Consider the following 27,711-nt stretch of genomic DNA (forward strand, 5'->3'; position numbering starts at 1 on the left):
TAAGAATATAAAACAGAATAGACCCAGTTTTGTGTAGTGTTAAAAGCACCAGGGAGATTGTAAATTCAGGTCCCACCCAAAGCCAGCTAGATGACCTTGGGCCAGTCCCTTTCTTTCAGCCCTAGGAAGGAGACAATGGCAAACTCCTTGTGAAAAAACACGCCAAGAAAACTGTAGTGACTAGTCCAGGCAGCCACTTGGAGTAGAATAATATAAGAGCAGAAGGATAAAATTAATGTGCAATAATAACCCAATGTCACCCAGTGATCTTCAAGCTGAGTTAGGACCCTGCAAGCTTACATAAAGAGCATAATTTTGGAACTGGGATCATAGCACCCTCAATGATGGTTTATTGAATAAAACACATTAGTTGGACTCCCACGTACTACAGACCAGAATATAGCAGGCTTCCCACAGCAAACCAGGTTTGCACGTGGTTTGCTGGTCCCGCTGCAGCCCAAATCCCGGGGGGGTTAGGAGGTCAAGAACCAGGTACCCTAAGCGAACATGGGTCTGATGCTGCGGAGCCCATCCCGCGCATCCTTCCCTGCATCCAAAACGGATGGTTCAAGTTCCCCATGACCGGCGGGCGCAACCGAGATGTCTTTCCGATCCCGTCTTTGATTGCGCTCCAGCCAGCCGGGCGCGGCCGCTCCCGACCCCTCCGCCCTTCCCTGGCCGCCTATTTAAGGGTCCAGGCCGGCGGCGCCAGACTCTCTCCTGGGAACTCCCATGCGCACCAACTCGCCGCCGGGCTCGGGTCCCCTTTTGTCTCCCCGCCCCGCCGGAGCTTGTGCTTCCGGACCGGGCGGGGAGAGGCCAAGAGCAGGTTCCGCTTCTCCCAGGGCCGATGCGGGCGGCGGAGCTTCCGCTGCGTCCGGGGGAAAAATGAATTACATGCCGGGCACGGCCAGCCTCATCCAAGATATCGATAGTGAGTTGCGCGCGGGGCGCCCCGCTTCAGCGCGGGGGTTCCTTTGCGCCTGGCTCCTTGCAAGCGAGCCGGTTTGCTTTCTCTCCTCTTCTCGGGTTTTGAACCGTCTTTCTTTTTCCACGGCTCTCCTCTCGATAAACGCCTTTGCTTTAGGAAATGGCATTGCACTAATGTAAGCGCCGCTGCTCTACATGGCAGCAGCAGGCTGGGGTCCGGCCACGAATGCGAAGGGCGTGAAAAAAGGGGAGACGCCGCCGCCACCACCACCCTTCCCAAAAAGAGAGGCGTTGGGGCCGATTTCGGTTTGAAGGATTTGCGGCTGCCGAGCGCTCGGTATACTAGTAGGAGTCCTCTCTCTGTTTTGGAGGGTGCGTGGCGGATCCCTTGGCGCTATCGTCCTGGCTTTTCTTCTTTTGTTTTCTGCCTTGGAAGTGGCTCGTGAAGGCTTTAACGTGGCTTTGAGCAAGTTAATTTTTTTTAAAAAAAAATTTGATTTATATGCCGCCCTTCTCCGGAGACTCAGGGCGGCTTACAATGCGTTAAGCAATAGCCTTCATCCTTTTGTATATTTTATACAAAGTCAGCTTATTGCCCCCACAAACTGGGTCCTCAATTTACCTACCTTAGAAAGGATGGAAGGCTGAGTCAACCTTGAGCCTTGGAGAGATTCGAACCCTGCAGTAAATTGCAGGCAGCTGTGTTAATAACAGGGTGCATAACCACTGTACTATCAAGGCTCTTGAAATCATTGTTAATGGGATAAGCTACCTTTGGGGAGTTTTGCACAATGCCCTAAGCTGTAACCCATAGTTTCAAAGCCACTGGTGAATTTTTACAAAAGTGGAAGGGTTGAAGCCTAAATTTCCTTCCTTTTTTCCTTCCTTCCTTCCTTCCTTCCTAGTACCTACAGGAGACATTGAAACATCTATCAGTCAATCCTGTTTTACACTACTCTGATGTTTTACATGATAGTTTCCTTCAGTGATACATTTTTAATGGCTTTTAAAGGCAAACATCCTTCCAGGGCTAACCCCATTTAGATATATTCTTATATATCTATAAGAATATCTATATATCTATATATCACCTGAACCACAAAATAGCTGGCTATATTTTTAGACTAGCATGTTGTATATGTGCAGTCCATATGGTAAGTTTATGCTGCACTGTGCAAAAGAACCTATGAACACAGCTGAGTAAACTATAGTTTATGGTGTATTATAAGCATAAAACGTGGCAGACTTTTAACACTGTAAAACCCAACATTTTAAAATGGGGTGAACTGGAGAGTTTTCAGTTAGCTTAGAGCAGTGATGGTGCCAGAGGTGGCACACAGCACCCTCTCTGTGGGCACAAGAGCCGTCGCCCCAGTTCAGCTCCACTGTGCATGCACCCGCGGGGTCTCTGCCGCACATGCGCTGGGGGCTGGGCGCATGCAAGGGGCACGCACCTTGCATTTTGGGGGTGCAGGCGGATTGGCGCCCGTGCGCCCGCTCTTTGGGCACTCAGTCCAGAAAAGGTTAGCCATCACTGGCTTAGAGCGATTGAGGAAGAAAAATCAAATTCAAGCAATGAAAATCAAATCCAAATAATAAGGCTAATTGGATCCCTACACCTCTCTGCTTGTACAGTGAATCTGATCATTCTTTATAATTCCAAATAGCAAGACTAAGCAAAAAGCATTTTGGTAGAAAACACACAAAGATAGATAGTAATATATTTTGGAAAACTCCAAGGCTTATAGACTTTCAGAAAACTGTAGAAAAGCTGATTCAACTCTCTAAAAAGCTTGATTTTTGCAAATTAATGAGATTTTCCTCTTTTTTTCCCTCCCTTTCCAGAGAAACACTTGGTCCTCCTTAGAGATGGCAGAACATTGATTGGATATTTACGCAGCATTGATCAATTTGGTATGCCAAACCATTATCTTTTCACTTATGTATCTTTTGATGATTCTTCATGCAGCTAATATTTTGCCAAAGCCAGGAGTTCAAAGGAAAAAAAGGATTGAGGAAAGAACAGGGAAAAGAAGAAAAAAAAGAAAAAAAAAGAAAAAAGTGACATTTTATTTTGAATGTACTTAACACTTATTGCTGACAGAGTATATAGAATCAGTTTGGTGTAATGGTGAAGACATCAGGAGACTGTGAGTTTTAGTCCTGCCTTAGACGCAAAACCAGTTAGGGTTTCTCTTAGCCCTAGGAAGGAGGCACTGGCAAACCATTTGCAAAAAAATTGCTAAGAAAACTGCAAGGATTTGTCAATGCAGACACCAGGTGTCAAAACTGATTCAAAGGAGAAAATGTCAAGGACTTCCCTGGATTAAAATAAAAATAAATTATTGATTTCTTAGGGTACCTTCAAAACGAGTTTGACAGCAAATAAATTTTTATTCTGCCTTTGCTGCAGGAGTTCAAAGCAGTGTGCATGGAATTCGTTCTACATATTTTTTTTCCCTCCACAATAACCCTGTAGAATTTTGCTTCATGGCCTGTGGAGAAAAGCTAGGGTTCAAAAGTCATCCCAGGCTCTCCCAAGCTTAGTTTTCATGCAGTATGTATTGTTCTAAATCACCAGGTGACCAGAAAGATCAGTCAGAAATCTGAGTATCCAACACTGATTAATACAGCACTGGATTAGTGTGAAATGGGTGAAGAGAACTGCATTCCAATGCCCTTTTTTAACCAATGGTGTGAACATCCCCAAAAGTCATATCACAGGAACGCAGCAACAAATTTATTTTCAAAAGCAAGAGTGACTTTTGAGAGACAGTCTTCTCCCCTTTAAAATCTGTACCGGGCCTGACTTTCTGCTATTGAAATTGAGCTGCTTTGCCATGGAATTTGATTTTCAGCTGTTAGCTGTTAATTCAGGCTTTAAGTACTGTACATGAATACATAAAAGTCCAGTTTGCTGCTGAACTCTGCTGTACCGCTAGAGGGTAGCAAATGCTACAGAAGATCAAGACCTAGGCATGCCTCTAATTGTGTTTAGAGAACTCCACTTGAACTTGGACAATCTGATTATAAGAATCATAAAAGTAGTTTCTGTTCTTAGATTAGAAGTGCATTGCTATGGGGCTGTTTATCAAGCTTGTTTTCCTTCATGCAGATGGGAAACATCTGTAAAAAGAAAACGGGCTCAAAATACCAAGAACTCAACGATTCAACTCTGAGCGACATATAATCCCCAGTATTGTATACAACTATTTTAGAGCTTAGGCTAGTTCCGGTATACTAAGAATTGAACAAAAATAACGAGTCAGGATTGACCCAACTCTCAGATTTAATTCAGAAGTCTGTATTCTTTGGCAGAGGCCCAATAGGTCCTTGTCCTTTTTCTCTATTTTTCATTTTTCTTTTCTGTGCTGGAGAAAGTTGGAAAGAAGTTTATATAAAGAGGCATGGGACTCTATTTGAATGTCTGGAAGCAGTATAATTGTCTAACAACTGAATAAAATGGGACAAAATTGGGTGCAGGATGAGAAACTGCTAAAAGAAATACTGAGTTTGAAAATGGATTAGAATGAAGGGGGCTGCAGAAGAAAAAGACTTCCTGTGTATCTCTCTGATATTGGTCAATGGTTGAAATGTTTTCTACTGGACCATTTTCAGCTGCTGTGGGCATAGGACTTAAGGCTCTTCCTATGTTTATTCAAGCATGCACACAAATGCAACATGGATGGAAAGCAAAAACTCACATGGAGATGCAACATATGTATGTTTACATTTACAGAAGAAAATGTGGATACCTCCTATGATAATGTGGACATTATCAGCAAAAGGCTTGGAAAAGAATTTCAGAAACCAAGCTTGGTGGGATTGACTAGAGGAACAGAACTGAAATAGTATATTGTGCCCATTTTCTGGAATGAGAATAAGCAGTGGTGTTTGTATATTTCTGTGGCCTGATGTTAATATTTGGTAGCAGAAGTCTGAAAGATTCATTTCTCTCCAGATGTGGAATTATTAAATAATGCTTGTCTGCAAATAATCAAATCCCACTAGTGGTTGGGTAGGCATACCATTATTGTTGCATTTGACCACATCCTTACAAGTAAACCTACAGATAATTGCAAGCGAGCCTGTACTGACATGCTATGGTTTGGATTTAACGCTGAAAAAATGTTTTGGGATAAGCACACATGGTACATCTGTTGGAATCTCCTTATAGAAGCTGTGGGTTTTGTTTTCATGGGCTTACACAGTAGTTGTGCAAACCCAGGAAAATCACACCAGTTAAGGAACACTGACATGTATACTTTAAGTACCTTGTTCATTATTTTACAGTCTTCATAGCTCAAATGCATTTTTTCATGGCATTATATTGTACGAGCCCAGAGAAAGATACAACTGCTTAACTGCTAACAGATGTGGGATGCATCTCCATTCCACTTTGCAAAATCTTTTTGGCTTCAGATCCAATATGTACGATATAACTTTTTTTTCCTGAACAATGCCTAGCATTCTGAAATTTCATGCTGGCCATATAGGACAGCAAGCCCGCTGCCCTACATCCAACCTGGAAGCTGATAATGCTGATTTGTTTGTAGGTTAGTCCATTTTGGGCTGAAAGAATGGGAAACATTGTTCTGTCATCAGCATGTTGGAAATCCTGCACATCTTTGGCTAGCAGATGAGTTAGAGGGTAAATTTGTGTTAGATGCCAGACTGAGTTTGGATTTGCATACCTCTGTCCAGAGTAGACTTCCTGTTGGAAAAATGAGGGATGTCAACTGTGGTTTTGGTTTTGCTATATGTATATGAAATTCTGAAGAAAGACAGCTACTCAGTGAGAAAGCATAGAGAAATATACAGTTGGGATCTGCAAAATTCTGTGAAACAATCACTAAGTTAACAATCACAGTTAAGGCAACTGCTGATTTTCCTTCAGCTGTCCTTTCCTTTACAGACCCAAAAAGGTCATTAATGCAGAGACTGGTGGTAAAGTTACTTTTGCATCTTAAACATAACCAGTTGCTAAATGAGGCAGTAACTAAGCAAGGACTACCTATGGTATATGCTTCCTGATAGCATACCTCTCCAAATGAATCATTCTTCGCTAAGACCTTATTTGTAAATGGCCACATTTACTTTTGTGATCCTATAATCTCCTGATTACCAAACTGAGAAGCTTTTGATGGATTGTACTCAGATCACCAAAATTGAATGCTGGAAGTGTGTACTTTTGGATTCACAAGAATATTTAATTCTGACTTAACATGAATTGTCACTTCAGCTATTTTGTTCTATGACTTCGAATAGAACACTCCAGCTATTTTGTTCGTTTGAATAGACTCCAGCTATTTTGTTCATGACTTACGAGTATTGTATGAACTGTGGATTATTTAACAAACGGTAGTTAAGGAAACTGATTTCAAGCAATGTGCAAACACGGACACTAGCTAGTCTTTCCTGAGCTGTTTACTTTCATTTCTTTGTTTTCAGTACCCTAGAATGTAAGTACAATCTTTCCTGTCTACAACTGTTTACCCCAAAGTTAGGGGTCATTTTTAGCCTTGTTACTGGAGAGGCGAAAGCTTGAGATGGTCCTTTCTGCCTGCAATGCCTGTTCTTGAGTTTGGATCGTTGAAAACTCTTGAGTAATGCAATATAAGTTGAGAGGTCTTTAGATGTTGCCTAGTTGGGATAATGAAATGTTTACGAGAAAACAACCAAGCTCAGAGAGCAAAGTGGCCCCCTAATTTCAACCCTGAGCTACAAATATTCTCCTTTGTTGGCAATATAAGTTACATATATGACAATGGTGTGTTTTTTAGGGATATACCAAAAGAAAAATGAAATACCATTATGTTTGCAAAAAGATGAAGGACATCTAAGCAGTGTAAACAGCTCTCATTAAGCTGTTGGATGAATAAAATAAGACAAAGATTCACTTTTTACATGTTGGAAGAAAAACAGAAGTCTCATAAGTGCTAAATAGAAATAATGTTTCCAATGCCAGACAACAAAGAGGAAATATTTGCTAATTAGCACTATTTGCTTACCTCTTTAGAACGCAGTTGCACAGAAACGCAAAGTTGGAAGGTTGCAGCCTATTCCTTTACAAGCAGCCACACATTTCATCACTCATTCCATCTTTGTTTCCTTCCTTCTCCCTGAACTTTCAGCAAATCTGGTTTTGCACCAAACAGTGGAGCGCATTCATGTGGGCAAAAAGTATGGTGACATCCCTCGTGGCATCTTCGTAGTCAGAGGCGAGAATGTTGTACTCCTGGGAGAAATTGTAAGTCAGCAACTGGTTTTTCTTTTTTCAAAGAATTGCAGGCCTCTTGGAGCAGAATTCTGGGACTTGAAATTCTTACAGCTTAAAGTTGCGATGGTTGAGAAACACTGCTACAACTTAATTCTTAATTGATATTAGCTGACCTAAATTGGGATTACAGGCACTTGTAGGTTGATCTGTCTGGAGACCACAAGGTTGGGGAAGGATTTGGATTTTTGTAGGAGTTTTTTATTCTTTAAAAAGGTAAAGGTTTCCCTATCCAGTTGTGTCCGAATCTAAGGCATGGTGCTCATCTCTGTTTCTTAGCTGAGGGAGCCAGCGTTGTCCGAAGACATTTTCAGTGTTCCTGTGGCCAGCATGGCTAAATGCCAAATACTGAAGTGGTATCTGTCTACTTGAATTTGTATGCTTTCAAACTTCTGGTGGACAGGAGTTCACCCTGTTGAAAGGAGCTTGGGTCTCAAACTCGGGCTGTCAGCTCTCCAGCTGACAAGCTCAGCATCTTTAACAGCTGAGTCATCTCCTCCTCCATTTTGCTTTATTCTTATTCCTTATTGTATAATAAATGGTATCTTTTGGTGCTTTTTAAAATTGAGAATTGATAATGTGGAATAGAACAGAGGCACTAAACATACATGTACAAATTCACAGCATCTGTGTTTTGTGTTTCAGAGGGAAGAAATTGCTGTTTCTTCCCAATTTCAAACCCTGAAGTATTGACTCTTTTTCTACTGCAGGACCTGGAAAAGGAAAGTGATACCCCTTTGCAGCAAGTCTCGATAGAGGAAATCTTGGAAATTCAACGGGTAGAGCAGCAAACGAAGCAAGAATCAGACAAGTTAAAAATGCAAGCGCTGAAGGAGCGGGGCCTCTCCATTCCAAGGGCTGATACGTTAGACGAATACTAAGTATTTACCTGAACTGTCTCCCAAAGATTGAGGAGACTGTGTACTGAAGTGCCCAAGTGATGGACAACTATTTTTTTATTATTATTATTTCAGATTCCTTCTCCTCCCTTCCCTGCCCCCATGCAGAAAACAGTTGGATCATCATGACGTAAACTGTAGTTCTTCCCATTTCACAAAAAATCATTATTTTTGAAGATTAAATATAATCCAGCATGATGAAGCAATTGTAAAAGAGAAGGCTGGTTTAAGACATTTTGTTTATTATTATTTTTTAATACAGGGATGACTTCTGGAAGAAGTGGGGAAGTAACCCTCTCTAACCTGTAAATAAAAGGTGATTCTAAACACTGCTGTAAGCTAAGGTGGAAGCACTACTGAGAACTTGTCTTTTGTCTTTTTTAGGCTCCAGGGCATTTTTCTAGGGGGACAGAGAAATGACAGAAAAACACTTTTTTGTCTTCTGAATTGGGCTGATGGAAACCTTAAAATCCTCAAATAGGAGGGAAAAGATTTGACAGGAACATCTGAGTTGTTCTTGTTTGTGAAAAGTTCTTGATGGCCTCTTAGCTTGGTTGTTTGCTTGCAGATGTTTCAGTACTGAACCAGGTAACATCATCGATGAAGATGTAACATCTGCAAGCAAACAACCAAGTTTAGGTAGCACCAAAAATTCCACAGTTAAACCCTGAGCTACAGATACTGTATTCTCTTCTGTTGCTCTTTGTCTGTAAAATTGCAGAATAACAGAATTGGAAGGGACCTTGGATCTTCTAGTCCAATCTCTGCTCAGGCAGGAAGCCCTATCCTATTTCAGTCAAATGATTGTCCAGTGTCATCTTAAAAGTTTCCAGTGATGGATTATCCACAACTTCCGGAAGCAAACCATTCCACTGATTAATTGTTCTCACTGTCAGGAAATTTCTCCTTAGTTCTCAGTTGGATCTCTTCTTGATAAACTTCTATCTGTTACTTCTTGTCCTGCCCTCAGGTGCTTTGGAGAATAGGTCATCCCCTCTTCTCTGTGACAGCCCCTCAAATATCGGAAGACTGCTATCACGTCACCCCTATCCTTCATTAGGCTGTATGTACCCAATTCCTGCAACCATAAGGTTTAGCTTCCAGACCCCTAATCATCTATGTTGCTCTTCTCTGCACTCTTTCTAGAGTTTCAACATCTCTTTTGTATTGTGGTGACCAAAACTAAATGCAATCATGCAAACAGCCATTTACCAGAAAGCAAGAAGTAAGATTGTTCTTGCCATTTCTTCTAGCCCCCAAGAATGATTCCCCCATTCATTCAATTTAGTCTTATTTTCTTGGCAATTGAACTCACTTTCAAAGGCAGATTTCTGGTGCTTCCCTTGCTGTATCCTGAGAAGACCTAGGAGCACTAAAAAACAAAACAAAAGTAAATACTAGAATTGGCATGTCACAGGTCAGTTTCTCACTTGCTTTAAAAAATGTTTTAAACAGTAAAAAATAAAAGGCAGGTGGGGCAGAGACTTCAGCAAGAGCCAAAAATTGATTTTACGTGAGAAAAATTTTACACTTCCCCTTGCAGTCTGTTACTTGGTGCAGCAAGCAATGAGTGTCTACTTGAAAGTTGTGGTTTTTAGTTTCTGAAGACAAGTCATAATTAATCTGCAGAAGTAGCCTGAGAATAAAGTCTTTAGGAAGCAAAATGCATTGTTTTCCTTAAGCCCAAGATTGACCCACAGGGCAATATTGATGGCAAAGGACCTTTTGGGGTTGTGATAAGAGGGAAATTTCTTTTTACAGGTTTTTACAGCCAAGCAGTGGGCTTGTGGTGTTCTGTTTCTCAATTTAGTTTAATTTAGCTGATGTCTAATAGCCTTGAATGCCCTCTGAATGGAACAGGAAAAGATAAATGAATAATATATAAGCTGCCAGTGTGGAGTCCTGCCTACTTTTGCCTGTGATAGTTACAAACATACATCCACAAGTTAAAAAAAAGAAAGTCCACAGGGGGAAGTCAAGCAGCCTGGGAATCTCTCATTCTGACTTGGTATATATTGAAGCGGTTCCCTGTAGCCACAGACCTCAGGCTGCTATTTTAGCTTATATGATAGCTATAGGTTTGTTTGTTTCTGTGCCCAACCAAAAGTCAGATAAGCTAAAACAACAATTCTGCCTGCCATGGGACGGAATGTATCCATTTCCCCAAATCCTGGTTTTTGTCTTGCAAATTGTGCATTTCTTCATTAGCTTCATTTACTTCTCTGCTTCTCAGAAGTGTAATGCATTAATTTTCCCTCCTGCCCCCTTGTCATTTCAAATTAGTAGAAAAAAAGAGGGGTGTTCCATTTGTATTACTATCATTGTATTTAAGGGATTCAACTTAAAAAGATCCTAGTTCAGACTGAAAAAGCTGCTAACTCATTAACCATGGTTTGCTCATTGAATCTGTAACCATCTACTTGTGCTTGTGAACCAGCAAGTTCATAATAGAATCTTGATCGATCCCATATCTAGTAAGTTAGCCTCAACTCATTCCTTACAAATTGGCTTACTGTTCAAGAGCTCACTGGTATCTAACTATAATACCTTGACAGCATTGTAGGAGAGGTGTGTTATGGAAAGCTGGCAGTGGAATTCTGGGAATTGAAGTCCACACAGCTTGAAGTTGCCAAGATTGAGAAACACTGATCCATGGTGGTGAAAAATCAGGAAGAGCCTGGTAGTACTTTTTCTGATGTATAAAATTTTGTTAACAAGCACCTGCCTTCATGAGTTGCAGCTCACTTCCTCAGCTGCATAGATTGGCTAGACTTGTTCTTTAGCATATGATGAGAACATCACAAAGAGAAGTAAACCTAGACACACAATCCATGTAACTATATACAGAACGTCTACAGGAATATATGGCAGTGGCCTCATAACACTATCTCCACTTCAGCTATCCAGCCTCTGGAGTTGTTTCATCAGATTTTCTAAGGAACGGGGAATGCTCATTCCTGACTAGACTTCATACTGGTAGTCCTTGACTTACAACAGTTTATTTAGTGAATGTTCAAAGTTACAAAGGCATTGAAAAAAGTGACATCGTTTTTCACAGTTAAGACCTTTGCAGCCTCCCCATGATCATGGATCAAAATTCAGCTGCTTGGCAAGTGTTTCATATTTATGACTGTTGCTGTATCCCAAGGTCATGTGATCACCTTTTGCAACCCGAGAAGCAAAGTCAACGGGGAAGCCAGATTCACTTAACAATCTATTTTATCAAGTGCAATGATTCACTTAACAACCATGGCAAGAAAGGTTCGTAAAATGGGGCAATACTCACTTTTAACAAATGTCTCACTTTGTTGGGGTTCAATTGTGGTTGTAAATTGAGGACTACCTGTACAGGATTAAACCTATGAGGTTGCTTTCATTGTGTCTCTGGCTTGGGGCTGATGCAGGATATCATTCATCTGTAGCCACACTAGTGCCAAAGTAGCATTTTCCTCTTTATTCTGATGTCTGCTAGCAGCCTAAAAGTCTATGACAAATTTTAGGCTTTGCCATTCATTAATTTGGAGCGGAATTGAGACCGACCAAGACTGGAGACAGGATAGGGGTCTCCAACAGGGACTTTAATGCTGTTATTATTTTCTATTGACTTAATAACAGATACAATTTCAATGCAAGGGTGAAAGATCCTCACACTTGAGCAGAGAAAGCATAAATGGGAAGACCCTTCCATGCGCTATCAAAAGTCAGAGTTATGGAGCTTCCTGACACTAGTTTACAGTCCGTTGTAAACTTGAGCGCGTGCCTTTGTGTAACCATTAGAGCAGGGGTCCCCAACTCCCAGCCCATGGACTGGCAACCGGGCTGCGCAAACAAGCGAAGCCCCATCTGTAGGCAGCCTGCGAAACCACGGGAAAAAAAAACTCCACAGAACTGGTCCCTGATGCCCAAAAGAGCCTTGGTACTACAGTGGTTTAAAGCACCCTGTTATTAACACAGCTGCCTGCAATTTACTGCTGGTTCGAATCTCTCCAAGGCTCAAGGTTGACTCAGCCTTCCATCCTTTCTAAGGTAGGTTAAATGAGGACCCAGTTTGTGGGGGCAATAAGCTGACTTTGTATAAATATACAAAAGTATGAAGGCTATTGCTTAACGCACTGTAAGCCGCCCTGAGTCTCCGGAGAAGGGCGGCATATAAATCAAATTAAAAAATAAAAAAAAAAAATAATAAAAAAAAAGGCTGGGCGCCGGTCGCTGCATTAGAGAGCCAAACCTTTTGCTTGGCCAAACTTTCCAGGGCTTCCCTGCCAAACTACATTTCCCAGCATGCACTGGAGAATCATTTATAAAAAAAGAAGGCGGGACCGAGGCGATTGCATAACTCTTTCGAACGTTGACACATCGGAGCCCTCCTCCCCCCCCCCGCGGGTGGCGACGTCACCAACTCGGAGCCCCGCCCTCTTGGAACGTTTTGTAGCCAGTTTGATCGCTACGGGCTCTTTCTAGTATCCCTGCTATTTCCTGCTGGGACTGAAAGATTCCAGAGGTCTCGCCTTCGCTTCCCCCTCCGCCTCGCTCTCGCTTACTCTGCGCTGGCGGGGAGAATTTCCTCTTAACTCGCTTCCCCCTTTTGGAAGGACCCCCTGATCGGCATTTCTTGGGCGGGGGGGGGTTGAGAAGAAGGATCGCGCCCCTCAATCCCGCCTGCCCATCACCCGGGGCTGAGCTTCAGAGTCTTTCCCTCCTGCCCCCCCCCTTTCCCCGGGCATGCTTTGCTGGGCAGGAGGGTAAGGGGGCTTTCCTTTCTTCCGCGCTGCTGACCCCCTCCGCCCGCCCCAGGCGAGGAGCTTTCACCGGCGCCGGAAAGCCGTGGTTCCGCTGGCGGAGGGGGGCGTGGGGAGGGGGGGGACACGAAGGCGCGCCGGTAAGAGGATTTCTCTCTGGTCTGGATTGCATTGCGGCGGTTGTTCCAAAGGTGGGGGAGAGGATCCTGCTTCCCCCCCTCAACGCCCTGCCGGATCTCAGTTCGATCCTCTTGCGAGCAACCGAGAGCCGGCGCTGGGCTGGAGGGATGTGATACCTTGAGGTCTAGGATGCTGGCGGCCTCTTTTTAAAAAGCCGGAGAGAACAGCAGCCTCGCGAAGACGACGGCGAGGAAGGACCTTGCTTTTCGTGTCCGGTTTGCCCCCCTTCCCTCCTCGCCCCTCTCTCTTTTCCTTCGGGATTGTGCCGCACCGCAGCATCTTCCAAGCTGGAGCGCCATGGAGCTGGAGAACATTGTAGCTAATACAGTTTTACTGAAAGCCAGAGAAGGTAAGAGAGCCGGGCAGCCGAGGCGAGGCGGTGGGGAGGAAGGGAGGGAGGGAGGGAGGGAGCCGGCGGTGGTTTCCGAAGAGCATCGCGCAAATTTGAGTAGGGGAAAAAGTTTGAGCCAGCGCACCGACTTCTGGCCGGCAGAGTCTCTGAATGGAGCTGCGTCCTGCAACTGTGTTAAGGGAGATGAATAATTTATGGAATATTTGCATTTAAAGAAAGAAAAGAAAGAAAGAAAGAAAGAAAGAAAGAAAGAAAGACAGACAGACAGACAGACAGACAGACAGACAGACAGACGACAGACAGACAGACAGACAGAAAGAAAGAAAGAAAGAAAGAAAGAAAGAAAGAAAGAAAGAAAGAAAGAAAGAAAGCCTTGTGTTGGCTGCCCGGGAATTTTTCACAATACTTCAGTCATCTCCTCCCGAGTTTTATTTTCACAACGCTCCTGCAGGGTTGGCTCCTCTTAGGGGTAGAGACTGGTCCATCGTCACCCAGTAAGACTGATGACTTGCATACACATTTCAACCATGATTCTCGCCCTATTTCTCTGCAATCATAAAAGGGCAGCCAAAGGAATAGATCCAGAGATGTGGGCTGGTGGTGGGGTACTGTAGGTCTAGAACTGGTGGTAGAGAGGAATCGTTTGACTTTGATGAGTTCTGATCGACTTCCTCTTAATCATAATCATGAATATCTTATAAAGTTACTTTGAGAGTTAAATCCAAGGGGATATATGCAGGGCATCTTTTTGAAAATTCCAAATGGAAGTACAGTATGTTAAAGAAACTTAAAGGTAGTTGCTATGTTCTGTAGGTGTTCTGTAAGTGAGATTTTAACTGACTAACAGATTCTTAAACATACGCACATCCTCTTTAGATCTGCAGGCTTACTTGTCAGAAATGCCCTGGCAAAATGCTACAAAAAAGTCGCTGTGTGGCGAGATGGGCAAAATAAAATAAAATAATAAAATAAAATAAAATAAAATAAAATAAAATAAAATAAAATAAAATAAAATAAAATAAAATAATAAAATAAAATAAAATAAAATAAAATAAAATAAAATATTAAATTAAATTAAATTAAATATGTAAGAGTGTGACTTTAATGATAGCAGTGATGATGCTGTAGCCTTTTTATGAGCCATAAAATCAAACAGCAAGACTTCTATGGTCCTTCCTTCGTTATTTTTTTAAAACTGTTTTAAATTAAGAATGTTGGATCAAATGCCTCTGGGTCTAAATCCCAGTTCATTCATTTATGCACAAAATGCTTAGCTTTTATTTTACCAATGGGAAGGTGAATTGCCTTTTTGGAATAGTGTCAAAAATCAGCAAATTAAAGGCTAGAAAATTAATTGTTCCAATAGGAGAGAATATATGGGTTCCACAGGATTGACCTGTGGAATCATTGGTATTCTCTGAGTTATAGCTATTTTCTTGCAGACATTTCATTACATGACTTGCTAACATCATCAGTGCACTGATGTTACCTATCTAGATAATGAAGCATCTGCAAGCAAACCAGCAGGCTCGGAGAGCACCACAAAATAGTTAGTGTTCTAAAATGTATTTTTCACTATAAATATCAATTTTATGCTGTTGTCTCAGTTAAGTAGATAAGAATAAAGAAGCCTACAGTATCTTGTCCAGAGCTGAATTCAGTTCCTGTGTGTGGCCAAGATTGAGATGTCACATGTGCTACATTTCCATGGTGTGTTGAGATATCTCTGCTTTACGCAGATCGGTAGAGTCATGTTCAACTCTTTCTCAGCGAGTCTGAAAATGCCAAATAAACAGCGGCACGCTTCAGTTCAGTATAGACAAGAATACTCTGTGTGTATCTTCAACGGTGGTTGTTAGGGGTGGGAATCTCAGATGCCATTACATGTCAAGACTGCATTGCCGTTTATGTGAATGAGTAAAGCACAGGGTGGCCTTTAGAAGGGAAAGCCCAGGCCTGTATCTTCAAGGCTCCTGCAGTTGTTTTTCAGCAAGGTCATGAAACTTTAGGGCAAGGAGGGCAGGCCTTTATTGGTGGGGGCAGAAAAAGCAGAGAAACCACAGAAAAATATGTGGTATAGGGCAGGGGTGTCCAATTTTGGCAACTTTAAGACCTGCGGACTTCGACTCCCAGAATTCCCCTGCCAGCCATGCTGGCTGAGGAATTCTGGGAGTCGAAGTCCGCAGGTCTTAAAGTTGCCAAATAGGGCTTATCATTTATCATTATCAAGCTGTAATTCAGAGGTACTCTGGCAAGATGCTACAAAGGCAGATATACAGGTAGTCCTCAACTTATGATCACAATTGAGCCCAAAACTTATTTTGCTAGGTGAGACAGTTAAATGAGTTTTGCCCCATTTTACAATCTTTCTGGTCATAGTTGTTAAATGAATCACTGCAGTTAAGTTAGTAACGTGGTGTTAAGTGAATCTGTCTCCCCCATTGACCTTGCTTGTCAGAAGGTCGCAAAAGGTGATCACATGACCCCGGGACACCGCCACCGTCATAAATATGAACCAGTTGCTGAGCATCTGAATTTTGATCATGTAACCATGAGGATGCTAACAATGGTTGTGAGTGTGAAAAACAGTCATAAGTCACTTTTTTCAGTGCCATTTGAACAGTCAGTAAATGAATGGTTGTAAGTTGAGGACTACCAATATTGGGAGCTGCTTTGCTATAATTTGCTGTAAACGTTACCTTACTGGATAAGTGGATGGGGCAGTTAGACTTTCTCAAGAGAAATAAGGAACTCCTTAGCTCAATTTCTGGTCCTACAAGAGGGTAAGAAAATATTTCTTGAGAGGTTTGAATGAACAGCACAGGAAGACACAATTCAGTGATGAAAAGCTGTTGTCCTCACATGCCCTTTTCTTTTGTTAAAAAAAAAATGCACATACACAGTTGCTGAATTCCTAAGCCCTTTGTAATTGTATAAATGTTGTAAGTCAGCCTGGGAATGATGAGTTTTGTTGAGTGGTTGCAGCCCTTCAGAACTAGAGCTGTTTTTCCCACTCCTTTCATTAGAAAGCCATAATGTCATCCATATGTTGATCAGAATCAGAATATAGCTGGAAGGGATCTTGGAGGTCTTCTAGTCCAGCCCCCTTCTCAAGCAGGAGATCCTATACCATTTCAGACAAGTGACTGTCCAGTCTCTTCTAAAAAAACCCTCTTGTGATGAAGCACCCACAATGTCTGAAGGCCAGCTGTTCCACTGGTTAATTGTCCTCACTGTTAGGAAGTCTCTCCTCAATTCCAGGTTGCTTCTCTCCTTGATTAGTTTCCATCTATTGTTTCTTGTCCTGCCCTTTGGTGCTTTGGAAAATAAATTGACCCACTCTTCTTTGTGGCAGCCTCTCAAATACTGGAAGACTGGTATCATGTCCCCCCTAGTCCTTCTTTTCTCTAGACTAGCCAAACCCAAATCCTGCAATTGTTTTTCAAACAGTTGTAGTCTCAGGCCTTTGATCATCTTAATTGCTCTTCTTTGCACTTTTTCCAAAGTCTCAACATCTTTTTTGTAATGTGGTGACCAAAACTGGATGCAGGATTCCAGGTGTGGTCTTACTAAGGCTTTATAAAGTGGCACTAATACTTCATGTGATTCTGATTCTATACCTCTGTTTAGAAAGATAGAAAAAAGTAACAGTTCTAGCCGACCCCAGAATTTAAGGCTCCATAGGGGAAAACTTTGATTTTTTTAACCCTCTTGTAACTAGGCTGTATACAGGTAGTCCTATGGCTACAGTTGAAACCAGAATTCCTGTTGCTAAGCAAGGCAACAGGGAGGCGGTAACTCAGTGGCTAAGATGCTGAGCTTGTCGATCGAAAGGTCGGCAGTTCAGCGGTTCGAATCCCTAGTGCCACATAATGGGAGGAGCTCCCGTTACTTGTCCCAGCTTCTACCAACCTAGCAGTTTGAAAGCACGTAAAAAATGCAAGTAGAAAAATAGGGACCACCTTTGGTGGGAAGGTAACAGCGTTCCGTGCGCCTTTGGCATTTAGTCATTTATTTATTTATTAGTCATATTTCTATTCCGCCCACATGATCATGGAGACGTCTTCGGACAGCACTGTCTCTTCGGCTTTGAAATGGAGATGAGCACTGCCCCCTAGAGTCGGGAACGACTAGCACATATGTGCAAAGGGAACCTTTACCTTTAAGCAAGGCAATTTTTCAGTGAGTCACACCTGACTTTACAACTTTTTTTTTCAATAGTTATTAAGTGAATCATTGCCATTGTGAAATGAATCTGGCTTCCCCCGTTGACTTAGTTTGTCACAAGGCTGAGTAGTCTACAAATGGCGATCGTATGAACCCAGGATGCTGCAATTGTCATAAATATGCTGCCTTTGCCAATCAGCCAAATTTTGATGATTTGAATGTGGGCATGCCACGACGATTGTAAGTGGAGGGATCGGGTATACCTCACTTTTTTCACAACTTTTGTTAGCATCAAAAGGTCCCTAAACAAATGGTGCCGAGTCGAGGACTACCTGTAATTCTATTTCCAAAAGATGACTGAAAAGTGAAACTACATCAAAGCAATTTTACCAGAAAAAAGCAAGGTCTTGTTAGAAAAGCACATTTCCTCTGTTTTAGTTCAGTGATGAACAACTTTGATAACCAGCGTCATGAGCAACATTTGGGACAGAGAAGTGATGCTGTGCAGATTTGATTGTTTGTTTAACTCCCATCCCCCTTGGACTTTGTGGCTGTTCCTCTTAAACATGTTAAGCTTCTTTTAGGAATATTTGCCTCCAAATAGAAGAATCCCTGGAGGCATATTTGATCTTCGGTTTCAGGTTGCTTCTTCAGCCCTGGCAGATTTTCAGGTGGAAATTGCCCTCCATTTAGAATTTAAATCTGAAATTTTCTTCATAGAAGTGATGTAAGTGCTCCTTTTTGTGAACGTGCTTCATTTTGTGGCACTAGTGTGTGTTCCAGAATCTTAATCCATGTTCCCTAATCAGACAAGTGGATTCTATTGCTTTGTGGATGTTTCAAGGCTTAGTGGTTTTTTTTTACAGCAGAAATCTCTGTGCTTAAAACAGCATTTGCATTACATGTCTGCAGGATGCATGCTCTTTCCAGCATGTCTGTTAGCATTTAAAACAATGAAGCTGTTTGTCTGAATATACATTAGCACACTGTGTACACTTTAAAATGTCTCAGAATAAAATGGATGAAGAGAACAAAGATTACAAAATGTGCAATTCCATAACTTAAAATCCTAGCTGGTTACAATCATCCTCAATTTTCCCCAGCAATTTTTAGACAGGCTAGAAAGGAAGAATCTCTATTATGCATATTAGATAGACATGGGGAGAAAGTCAGAATTTTTTCATTTGTTGAACAAGCTAAATTAGCAATGTTTTGGGATTGTTGTGGATTGGTTTTCCATCTATTTTTAGACGCTGTTTTGCACTTCTATAAATTTGCAGGGGCTTGGGCAGAAGACAGAAGCAAATTGTAAACCATCATTTCTAATACAGCTGTATAAACAGGCCAGGCTAAATCAAGCCATGATCTTCAATCCATAGGTTTAAATTGTGGCTTGTGGCCTAAAAGTTTCAGTGAACCCTAATTAGATGAAACAAATCCTAGTTTAGTGTTATGTGCATGAAGGACATGATTAGCTTTGTCTGGCTGAAACTAGCCTCCTCAAAGAGGCAAGAAAAGTTAGAATAAATTGGGGAGTCTAAGCTGTTATTTCTGATAGCCATTGTTGACTAGGGAATTCTACAAGTTGAAGTCAAGATATCTGGAAGACGTCCACGTTGGTCTAGACCAAAGTTCTCCAGTGATGTCTTCTAGATTTTCAGATTAGGATTTCCACTAGCTCCAGACAACATGATCATTAGCAATAAAAGTTATAACCCAGGTCATCAGAGAGAGGGGAGAGAAACGATTTTTGCTGTATGTAGACTTTTCCTAATGCCATGATCTTAAGCCAAGCTTAAGAGTTATGTTGCCTCAGGGATGGTGGTTCCATCTTGTTTGGTCTTAGCCTAAATTCAGATGTGTGTAATTTAAGAAAGCTGTTGTAGTGTAGTGGATAATGTTGGATTTTGTCCAGGAAAAATCAAATTCAGATTACCAGTGCAGGATCCAATCTGGGTCGGTCACCAGGACCAGAGGGTTTTTTTGTCTGACAAGCTTTCAGATTCGTGCTGGAGCCCATCCTCAGGGAACTTCTCTCTGTGACACAGAAAATTCCCTGAGGATGGGCTCCAACACGAATCCAAAATCTCGGAAGACAAATAAACCTCTGGTCCCAGTAACCTACCCAGATTGGATGCTGCAACGTTATCCTAGGGCACATATATTTGCCTTCATTCATCAGATTACCACTGAATAATGACTATATCTGGGTGACACTAAGCTATCTCTCAAGTTATCTTGCTTCAGAGGCATCTTGCAAGGATAATTGAGGAGGGCGGATATACCAGACCTTGTATAAATTCCTAATCACTTAAATGGTGGAGGGAAATATGAAAACTTTAAGACAGCATTTCTTGACACAGTGAAAATTGCCTAAGCAAATGGAAACTAACTTTTTTACAAAAAAATCTAGAAGGTATAAGCGTTCCTAATGAGAACCATGCACTGCTGGAACTGAACATGGAATTCTTTGAAAGCTTTTTCTGGATGGGTTTTAAAACTATTGGGGAATTTAGTGAATTATTTTAGGTTGACATTTCTATTACAATTCTAAGCACAAAAGGCATTTTTTTTCTTAATCTTTTCAATTGCCAGCAAGTTTTCTTCTCTCACAAAAAAAAGCATCGGTTTTTCTACCTCAGTCTGAAGTTGCTTTAGAATCTCCTAAAATGTGTCTTCTCTGTGATTCTTTCCAGCCTCTTTGCATTTCCCTCTGTTGCTTCCCTTTTGTCTCTTATGCATGCCAAAGCTCTTTTGAGCAACTAAAATCCAAAGCAGCCCTACAATCTGGGGTGTTTTAGAGCTTGTTGGCTGTATCCTAAAAGAAATTGCATTTTGTTTGCTTGATTCAAAACAGTACATAGTGCATTTATTTAGTTAGATTATAAGAAAAAAGAAACAAAAGTTAGAAAATTGAGAGAAAGAATGAGAAAAGTGTAAAGAAAAGGGGGGGGGGCAAGGATCTCTGTTTTTTTTCAGTGCAGTAAAATACAAAAAAAAAAAAATTGCAACCTCAACCTTTTGCTTTATGTTTCATAGCATTTTAATCACTTCTATAACAGAATCATTTGAATCATCAAAATCTAAAAACGGTTTCATTTTTTTCAGTTTCAAGCAAAAAGTCCAGACGTTTCCAGGTAGAAACAAAACTAGATAAATTCTTTAATTGATCTCTGCTAATTCCATCATTTTTATCATCCAGGCTTCCATTGTGGGAAAGAATGTGTCTTTCCATCTTTGTGTATTTAAGAATCTGACTGCTGTCAACATATATAGTAACTAAGTTCCAAATTTTCTTTCAAGCTCTTTGTCAGTTTGATCCTTTTTTCTAAGGCAGTTTTTCAGATTTGCCATTTGCTTGTTGCACCAATGTAGCCTGGATTATCGTCTTGCAATCCTCCATTAATCAATTAATTGGTCAGTTAATTGATCAAAGGCCTTTATGCAGAAGTTTTAAAAAACAGTAATAAAATGAATATAATTTTCCTGACTCGAGCTGATTTTAACAAGTGATTTCTTATAATGAAATGTAAAATGTGCAGCTGGGATGCCCATTTTAAAACTCCAATCTCTCTCTTTCCTTATTTGGGGGAAACTGTGCAGGATGCTAAATATCCAGATTAATAAAAAGGGGATAATTTTGCAATGTAACATGAAGGTAAATATGTCGTCAGTTCTTGGTTAACTCTTGGTAACTGCATCTGTCTGAGTTGTGGAAGTGATTTGCCATACCCTTTTTCAAGATAGTTTTTTTCAATCTCTTCACCTAGCTAACATCCCTAAAATTCTCAGTTTATCTGAGTATTATCCAACCCTGACTGAACTAATCCTGCTTAGAAGATCAAGATCAGCCAAGAAGGGCTAGTTGCTGCTAAAACAACAGAAACATCAAAAGATCTGTCTAAAAAACAAATTATAGATCAGTAAACTAAAGTTTGTTCACTTCGGAAATGAATGATTTAGAAATCCACTTACAGAGCCATAATGACACTACGGTAGAGAAATTGTGTTTTTCACTAAAACCAGGAAGTCCACCACTTAGACCTGGCAACAAATTTCAGGTAGTCCTTGACTTACAACCATTTGTTGAGTGACCATTCAGAATTATAATGGCACTGAAAAAGGTGACTTACAACTGGTCTTGGCCCTTCCAACTCTCGCAACATCCTGAACTTAGATGCTTGGCCACTGGTGTGTGTTTATGATGGTTGCTGTGTCCCAGGGTCATGTGATCACCATTTTCAACCTTCCCAGCTGGCTACTTTACAAGCAAAGTCAATGGGGATTTCCTTAATGATCACATGGTTCACTTAACAACTGGAGTGATTCATTTAACAACAATGGCAAAAAGGTGGTAAATGAAGATGTCACTCACTTAACAACTGGCTTTGCTTAGCAATGGAAATTCTGGCTCTAATTGTGATTGCAAACAAAAGACTATCTATAGTAGCTCAAGTAGGCAGATTTAAAATTACTGACCAGTAATTCTGCCCTTGTATGCTCAAGATTTTGCTTCCCTTTTTTTTTCTCGCAAGCTTTCTTAAAAGAAACAAAAATGTGTTTTTTGGGAAATTGAGGACCCAGTTGTGGGGGCAATAAGCTGACTTTGTATAAATATACAAAAGAATGAAGGCTATTGCTTAGCGCATTGTAAGCCGCCCTGAGTCTCCAGAGAAGGGCGGCATATAAATCAAATTAAAAAAAAAAAATTGTTCTCCAACCACGGAACGTCAGAAACTCTTATCCATCTGCCTTAGAATATTCTGGCTCCTTCCCAGAAGATGCTGATTTAGCATCTGTCCATCTGTAATCAGGTCATCTTCAGCTTTTTCTGACCGCAAAACCCTATTTAATTTCAAATTGTGAACTGGTATCAGAGAGATTCCCCATGTATGCTTGCTTTTCGTTCTTTCTAGATTGACCAATGACAAAAGGAAAAAAGGGTGCTATTTTATTCTTAATGCCGAGGGAAAAATATACTGCAAAGTATATTTTTGATAGGCAGAAAGGGGACGACTTGGTTTCTCAGAATAACTTCTTCAGTAAAATTAATATAAATACATTTGTTGCCAGATTAGGGTTTAAAAAGTCCCACAGGAAAAGTTCATCATGTGTCTTCTATGGAATTTAACTGATGTCAGGAAAACTGAACAGAGATAACAGCACATACGCTTCCTCAGTTCACAGACTCCTTGCTCTTCGGTGAAATAATAGAATTGTTTTCCTTCCTTCCTTCCTTCCTTCCTTCCTTCCTTCCTTCCTTCCTTCCTTCCTTCCTTTTCTTTTGCCTGCCATCCCTGATTTTTCTTCCCTTAATTTCATGTTCGTGGAATCAGTGAAGCTAAAATGAATGATCAGCATAAGTGAATCCTAAAGTTTGAATGGGTCTTTCTACTCCTCGGTGTGCATTTAGCCTAGATATAAATCTAGCCTCAGTTCAGAATAGTTTCTGCAGAGAGTTAAGGCAACATTCAAAGGTTTTTCTGCAGTAGTTGGTTGAAACAAGTCTTCTACAAAACATAGTTTATATAGTTGGTTCATTTTAGCCATATGGAATTATGGTGACTCCCAGAATAGGGTTCAAACATAAAGATCTATATATCAGCCTTCCCTTCAGGTGTGCAGGTGTCAAGTTCTAGATTTTGCAGCCAGTCCAGACATTGCAAAGAATTCTGGGAATTGAAGTCAATAGAAGTAGCGACACCTAGATTGCAAAAGTTGGTATATATAGTATGTCAAGGATCTCAATTGTACATGCGGACATCTCTGGGTATGGGTCTAAACAAAGACTCCTCAGAGCCTTGGGATTTTATTTATGTATTTAATTTCTATGGCCACCCATCTCAGTCAAATGACTCTGGGCAGCTTACAGTTCTAAAACGATAAAACACTTCAAACCAATTTCCTTTCCATTCATCTTTTCTGCACATCAAAGTTTTCTAGTCCAAATGATTTACTGTAATTATACAGTTTGTTAAGTGAGAGAGATTGTGTATCAACTTCCTGCTTGGGTCTTTCACAACTCTGATGTTTTGTAAGTCAAGCTTCATGACTTTGAGAAAATAAAGTTTTTTTATATTTGGCTGAAAAATCTCTTGTGCATTTCCTTTTTTTTTAAAGGCCCTAAATTTAATGATGTTAAAATGAGAGGATGGATTAGTCTGTCTAACGGACACAATTTCCTTTTGTGAATCTTCCTATCAGTTATGGACTGGACTACATGTTCTCTTAAAAATATGTCTATGCACTCTGGGATTATCAGCATTGTGTGAAAAAGAAGATTTGTGTTTCCTGCTGTGAAGCTGATTAAAAAAACCAAATCATGTCCGCAAAGATGCTTTTCCCCCCACAAGAAGGAAGCTTCTGTTGGTGTGAATGTCACATGGGAGAGAATTAAACTGAATCTGCCTGTGTAATGTAGCCTGAGCTCTTCAAGGCAGAAATTTTTAAAATAATAACAGACTAACAGAGTTGGAAGTGATCTCAGAGGTCTTCTAATCCAACCCCCTGCTCAAGCAGAAATCCCTGTAACATTTCAGACAAATGGTTCTCCAATATCTTCTTAAAAACCTCCAGCGTTGGTGCACCCACAACTTCTGGAGGCAAGTTGTCCCATTGATTAATTGTTCTAACTGTCAGGAAATTTCTCTTTAGTTCTAGGTTGGTTCGAATAATAATGATACATTACAAACAAGCAGAGTTTAAGACAGGGGTGTCAAACTCGCGGTGTCACATTGTCATCACGTGACGTATCGTGACTTTCCCCACCTTTGCTAAAACGGTGGCCGTGGCCAGCGAGTGACCCATCCGGCCCGTGGGCCGTGAGTTTGACACCCCTGGTTTAAGACAAGGCTACTTAAGCTACATCCGGAGTGCATGTGTAAATATAAAATGATCATTGCTCACATTTTCTTCCTGATTTGGAGGTTTAAAGTTTAATATTAGCCCTTTAGCCCACTCCTAGTCCTTCCAATTCCTATCAGTTATTTGGATATGAGTGATTACATGATATCATCAATAATACAGGCTTTATATTTTTTAAGCATGCCATTGTCTGCAAACTACTGCTCATTCTGGTTTAAAAAGTAGACCTTATTTGGACATGATGCGAAACCAGAAGTAAGAATCTAGCATCTCTCAGATATTTGGGGCAACTCCATTGACTAGCATTCCCAGTTACTGTCTATCTGAGTGAATCAGTGGGACTTGTGATCTGAAACATATGGAGGAATGACTGCAATGTATGATCTAGTGTTGTAAAAAAACTAATCTGGGCAGGTTAATATTCTTCTTCCTCCCTCCTGTCATTTGGTTGCAAGAACGAAACTGAGAAATTTGGGTTTGTTTGTTTGTTTTTTGCTTTAATTTATATGCCGCCCTTCTCCGGAGACTCAGGGCGGCTTACAATGCGGTTTCTGTCAGAATGCAAACAGTGGTTAACTGAAGTTGACAACATAGGCTGCAACTTGGTGGAAGAGTAGGATCTCATGGCCATTGAACAGTTTTATAATCTAGTTCACACTCTGCATGAAGCCATGGCTTGTTGATTAAGCCAGAATTGATTGAGTATGAGTTATATGCACAGCCAGTGTAGAGGAGTTACCTTGAGAACCAAACTTTCTCAGGACAGTCAGGTAAGTTGTGTCAACAAACAACCATTGAACAGCTTTGAGGCTGAGAAAGTCCAGGGCAAAGAGTCCATTAAACCCTGGAAGGGCGGGAGGAAAAAGTCAATTTATAATACAGCAAATACAAACAAGGAATTGTTCCTTCATGTTGACAGAAGGCTGTCAATTGTTTGAAGAAAAAAATAAGTGTGTTACCTAGCTATGTGCAATATGCAGACAGCCTTAAATCAGAAAGTTATGCTGGGTATTTAGGAAATTCTGCCAAGCTCTTTTCAGCAAGCCTGGTAAAGCCATGCAACCTGTAGTGCTCAGATGTTGCTGAACAACAATTTCCAGGCTCTCATTAGTAACCCTGATTTCTTGGAAGCTGGAAGTTGCAATTCAGCAACATCTGGAGAAGTACAGGTTGCCTGTCTACTCCATGCTGAACTAAAATACTCTCTACAAACTACAGGGACTAGGTTTGCATAGCAAACTGCACAGGTAGTCCTTGATTTACAACCACAATTGAACCCAAAATTTATGTTGCTAAATGAAAAATTTGTTAAGTGAGTTGTGCCCCATTTTATGACATTTCTTGCCACATTTGTTAAGACAATCAGAGCAGTTAAATTAGTAACACTGTTGTTAAATGAATCTGGTTTCCTCATTGCTTGTCAGAAGGTCGCAAAAACCCCCAGAACATCGCAACCGTCATAAATATCAACCAGCTGTCAAGCATCCGAATGTAAATCACAATGCTGCAATGGTCATAAGTGTGAAAAATGGTCATAAGTCACTTTTTTCAGTGCCGTTGTAAATTTGAACGGTCACTAAATGAACTGTTGTAAATCGAGGACTCCCTGTACTAATCACAAACCATTGAAACAATGAAACAGGACCGTTTAAATCTATTCAGTCAACAATTGCTAGAATCTCTAAGCCACTTAAACTAGTTGCCCCCAGCTCTGATAAAAATCGTATCCCCATTTTAAACATAACATTTCCACTCTTGAGAAGTTACCTGGCTTATTTTAGTTGGTTGAGCTCAGAAAATCCATGTTTCCTCTGTTCCCAATGCAGATGCTGTCTGAAACCACTTTGCCAGTCCTGGAAAGGTCACACCTATTTCCTTTTTTAAAAAAATGGTTTTCCTTCCCCACAACTAAGTTACCTTGAGCTGAGGCTGCTCCCCTGCAATCAAATAGATTAAATTAATCAAACTGAGTCCAAAAATTGAGGTGGATGGAGGGAATGTTTTGGCCTATTTGTAAGCTATAAAAGAACATGGTAGAAGCAATAGTGTAATCATGGCTTGGAGAACACTTTCTGTATAATCATGAAAATAATTATATCACTCAAGCTTTGTATTATTTCTTGGGTACGGTCTTATATTTTTAAGTCCTGACTTCCAGAGTAGCTGATGGAGCCCCTTCTCTCATTCTAGCTTCTGGGGGTGAGGGTGGGGGGCTGCTTTCAGTGGGAAAGTCCCCACATGTTAGGAACCTGGTGCTCCTTACAGTTTAATCAGAATGCTTTCATCCTGTATGTTCTCATTTCCTGAAGCTTTGCTAGTCCTCCTCCTTTCTCCATCTAGTCAAACCTGCTGCTTTAGCTGCAGGGCAGAGCATAGAGGTAATGAGGATGGCAGAGTGCCAGAGCAGAACAGGAATGTGGTGCTTAGTACAGGTTGACACAGGAAAATGAGATGAGTTCTGGAGTAGGGAGGAACAGCTGAGAAAGCCCACAAGTACTACCGTGTTTCCTGGGAAATGGGGTTCATTCCTAGAACATCCAGAGAATGCAACAGATAAGAGGAAACTATGGCTCAGACATGAAACCTATGCTTTGGAAGTCAAAGCTTGCAGTTCCGTTAGGATGTCAATTGTTTCCCACTCACTTCTATGAATGGGAAGAATTAAGCAATAGCAATAGCACTTACTTATATACTGCTTCACAATGCTTTTACAGCCCTCTTGCAGCATCTTGCCCCCAACAATCTGGGTCCTCATTTTACCAACCTCAGAAGGATGGAAGGCTGAGTCAACCTTGAGCCAGTGAGACTCGAACTGCCAAACTTCAGGCAGCCAGCAGTCATAGCCTGCACTACTGCATTCTAACCACTGCGCCATTGCAGCTCTTAGGCTTTTTACCTTGTTATTCAAGCACTCTGAATGCTGAGCACTGGTTGGGGATACTTGGAGTTGTAGCTCAGTAACATCTTCCTATAGATGCATCCTACAGTAGCTGTTAGACAGAACTTTGCCTGAGCTTCTAGAAAGCTGCTTCTGTTTGACTGATTCACATAAGCAAATAAACAGACCTACAACAAGGAATCTAACCCGTAAAATTAATCTGCAGAGATAATTGGAAGTGTCCTCTGTGCCTAATGTCTTCTTACTACATCTTCTTGAGTGATTATGTGCTGTCAAGTTGTTTTGGATTCCTACTAACAACTCATAGATTTTCTGCATGAGGATCCATCCCTGATTTTTATTCCATATATTTATTTATTTATTTATTTATTTATTTAATTTGATTTATGTGCCGCCCTTCTCCG

General features: G+C 41.0%; 2 protein-coding genes across 2 annotated transcripts in view; both read left to right on the forward strand.

Moving 5' to 3' along the window:
• The first annotated feature begins 732 nt into the window (after positions 1-732).
• On the forward strand, positions 733-8,461 carry LSM1 (LSM1 homolog, mRNA degradation associated). The gene is made up of 4 exons (XM_070952419.1): positions 733-934; positions 2,776-2,844; positions 7,065-7,180; positions 7,918-8,461. Exons 1-4 carry the CDS (start codon positions 733-735, stop codon positions 8,086-8,088), a joined length of 558 nt encoding a protein of 185 aa, XP_070808520.1. The 3' UTR covers positions 8,089-8,461.
• Positions 8,462-12,595: 4,134 nt separating this feature from the next.
• Positions 12,596-27,711, forward strand: part of LOC139323262 (G protein-coupled receptor kinase 5-like) — an 80,571-nt gene continuing 65,455 nt past the window's right edge. The window contains exon 1 of the mRNA XM_070952550.1: positions 12,596-13,374. Within this exon, the coding sequence (XP_070808651.1) occupies positions 13,323-13,374 (52 nt within the window). The 5' untranslated portion in view covers positions 12,596-13,322. The remainder of the gene's footprint in view (positions 13,375-27,711) is intronic.

Source organism: Pituophis catenifer, unplaced genomic scaffold, assembly GCF_029215685.1.
Source record: "Pituophis catenifer annectens isolate HBS135680 unplaced genomic scaffold, rPitCat1.0.hap2 SCAF_12, whole genome shotgun sequence".
NCBI lineage: Eukaryota > Metazoa > Chordata > Lepidosauria > Squamata > Colubridae > Pituophis > Pituophis catenifer.

Excerpts from the sequence above, each read along its gene's own strand:
- LSM1 (XM_070952419.1), top strand. The coding sequence starts at position 733 with ATGCGCACCAACTCGCCGCCGGGCTCGGGTCCCCTTTTGTCTCCCCGC. Across the intron at positions 935-2,775 it reads CCTCATCCAAGATATCGATA|AGAAACACTTGGTCCTCCTT; the intron begins GTGAGTTGCGCG and ends CTCCCTTTCCAG. Across the intron at positions 7,181-7,917 it reads TTGTACTCCTGGGAGAAATT|GACCTGGAAAAGGAAAGTGA; the intron begins GTAAGTCAGCAA and ends TTTCTACTGCAG.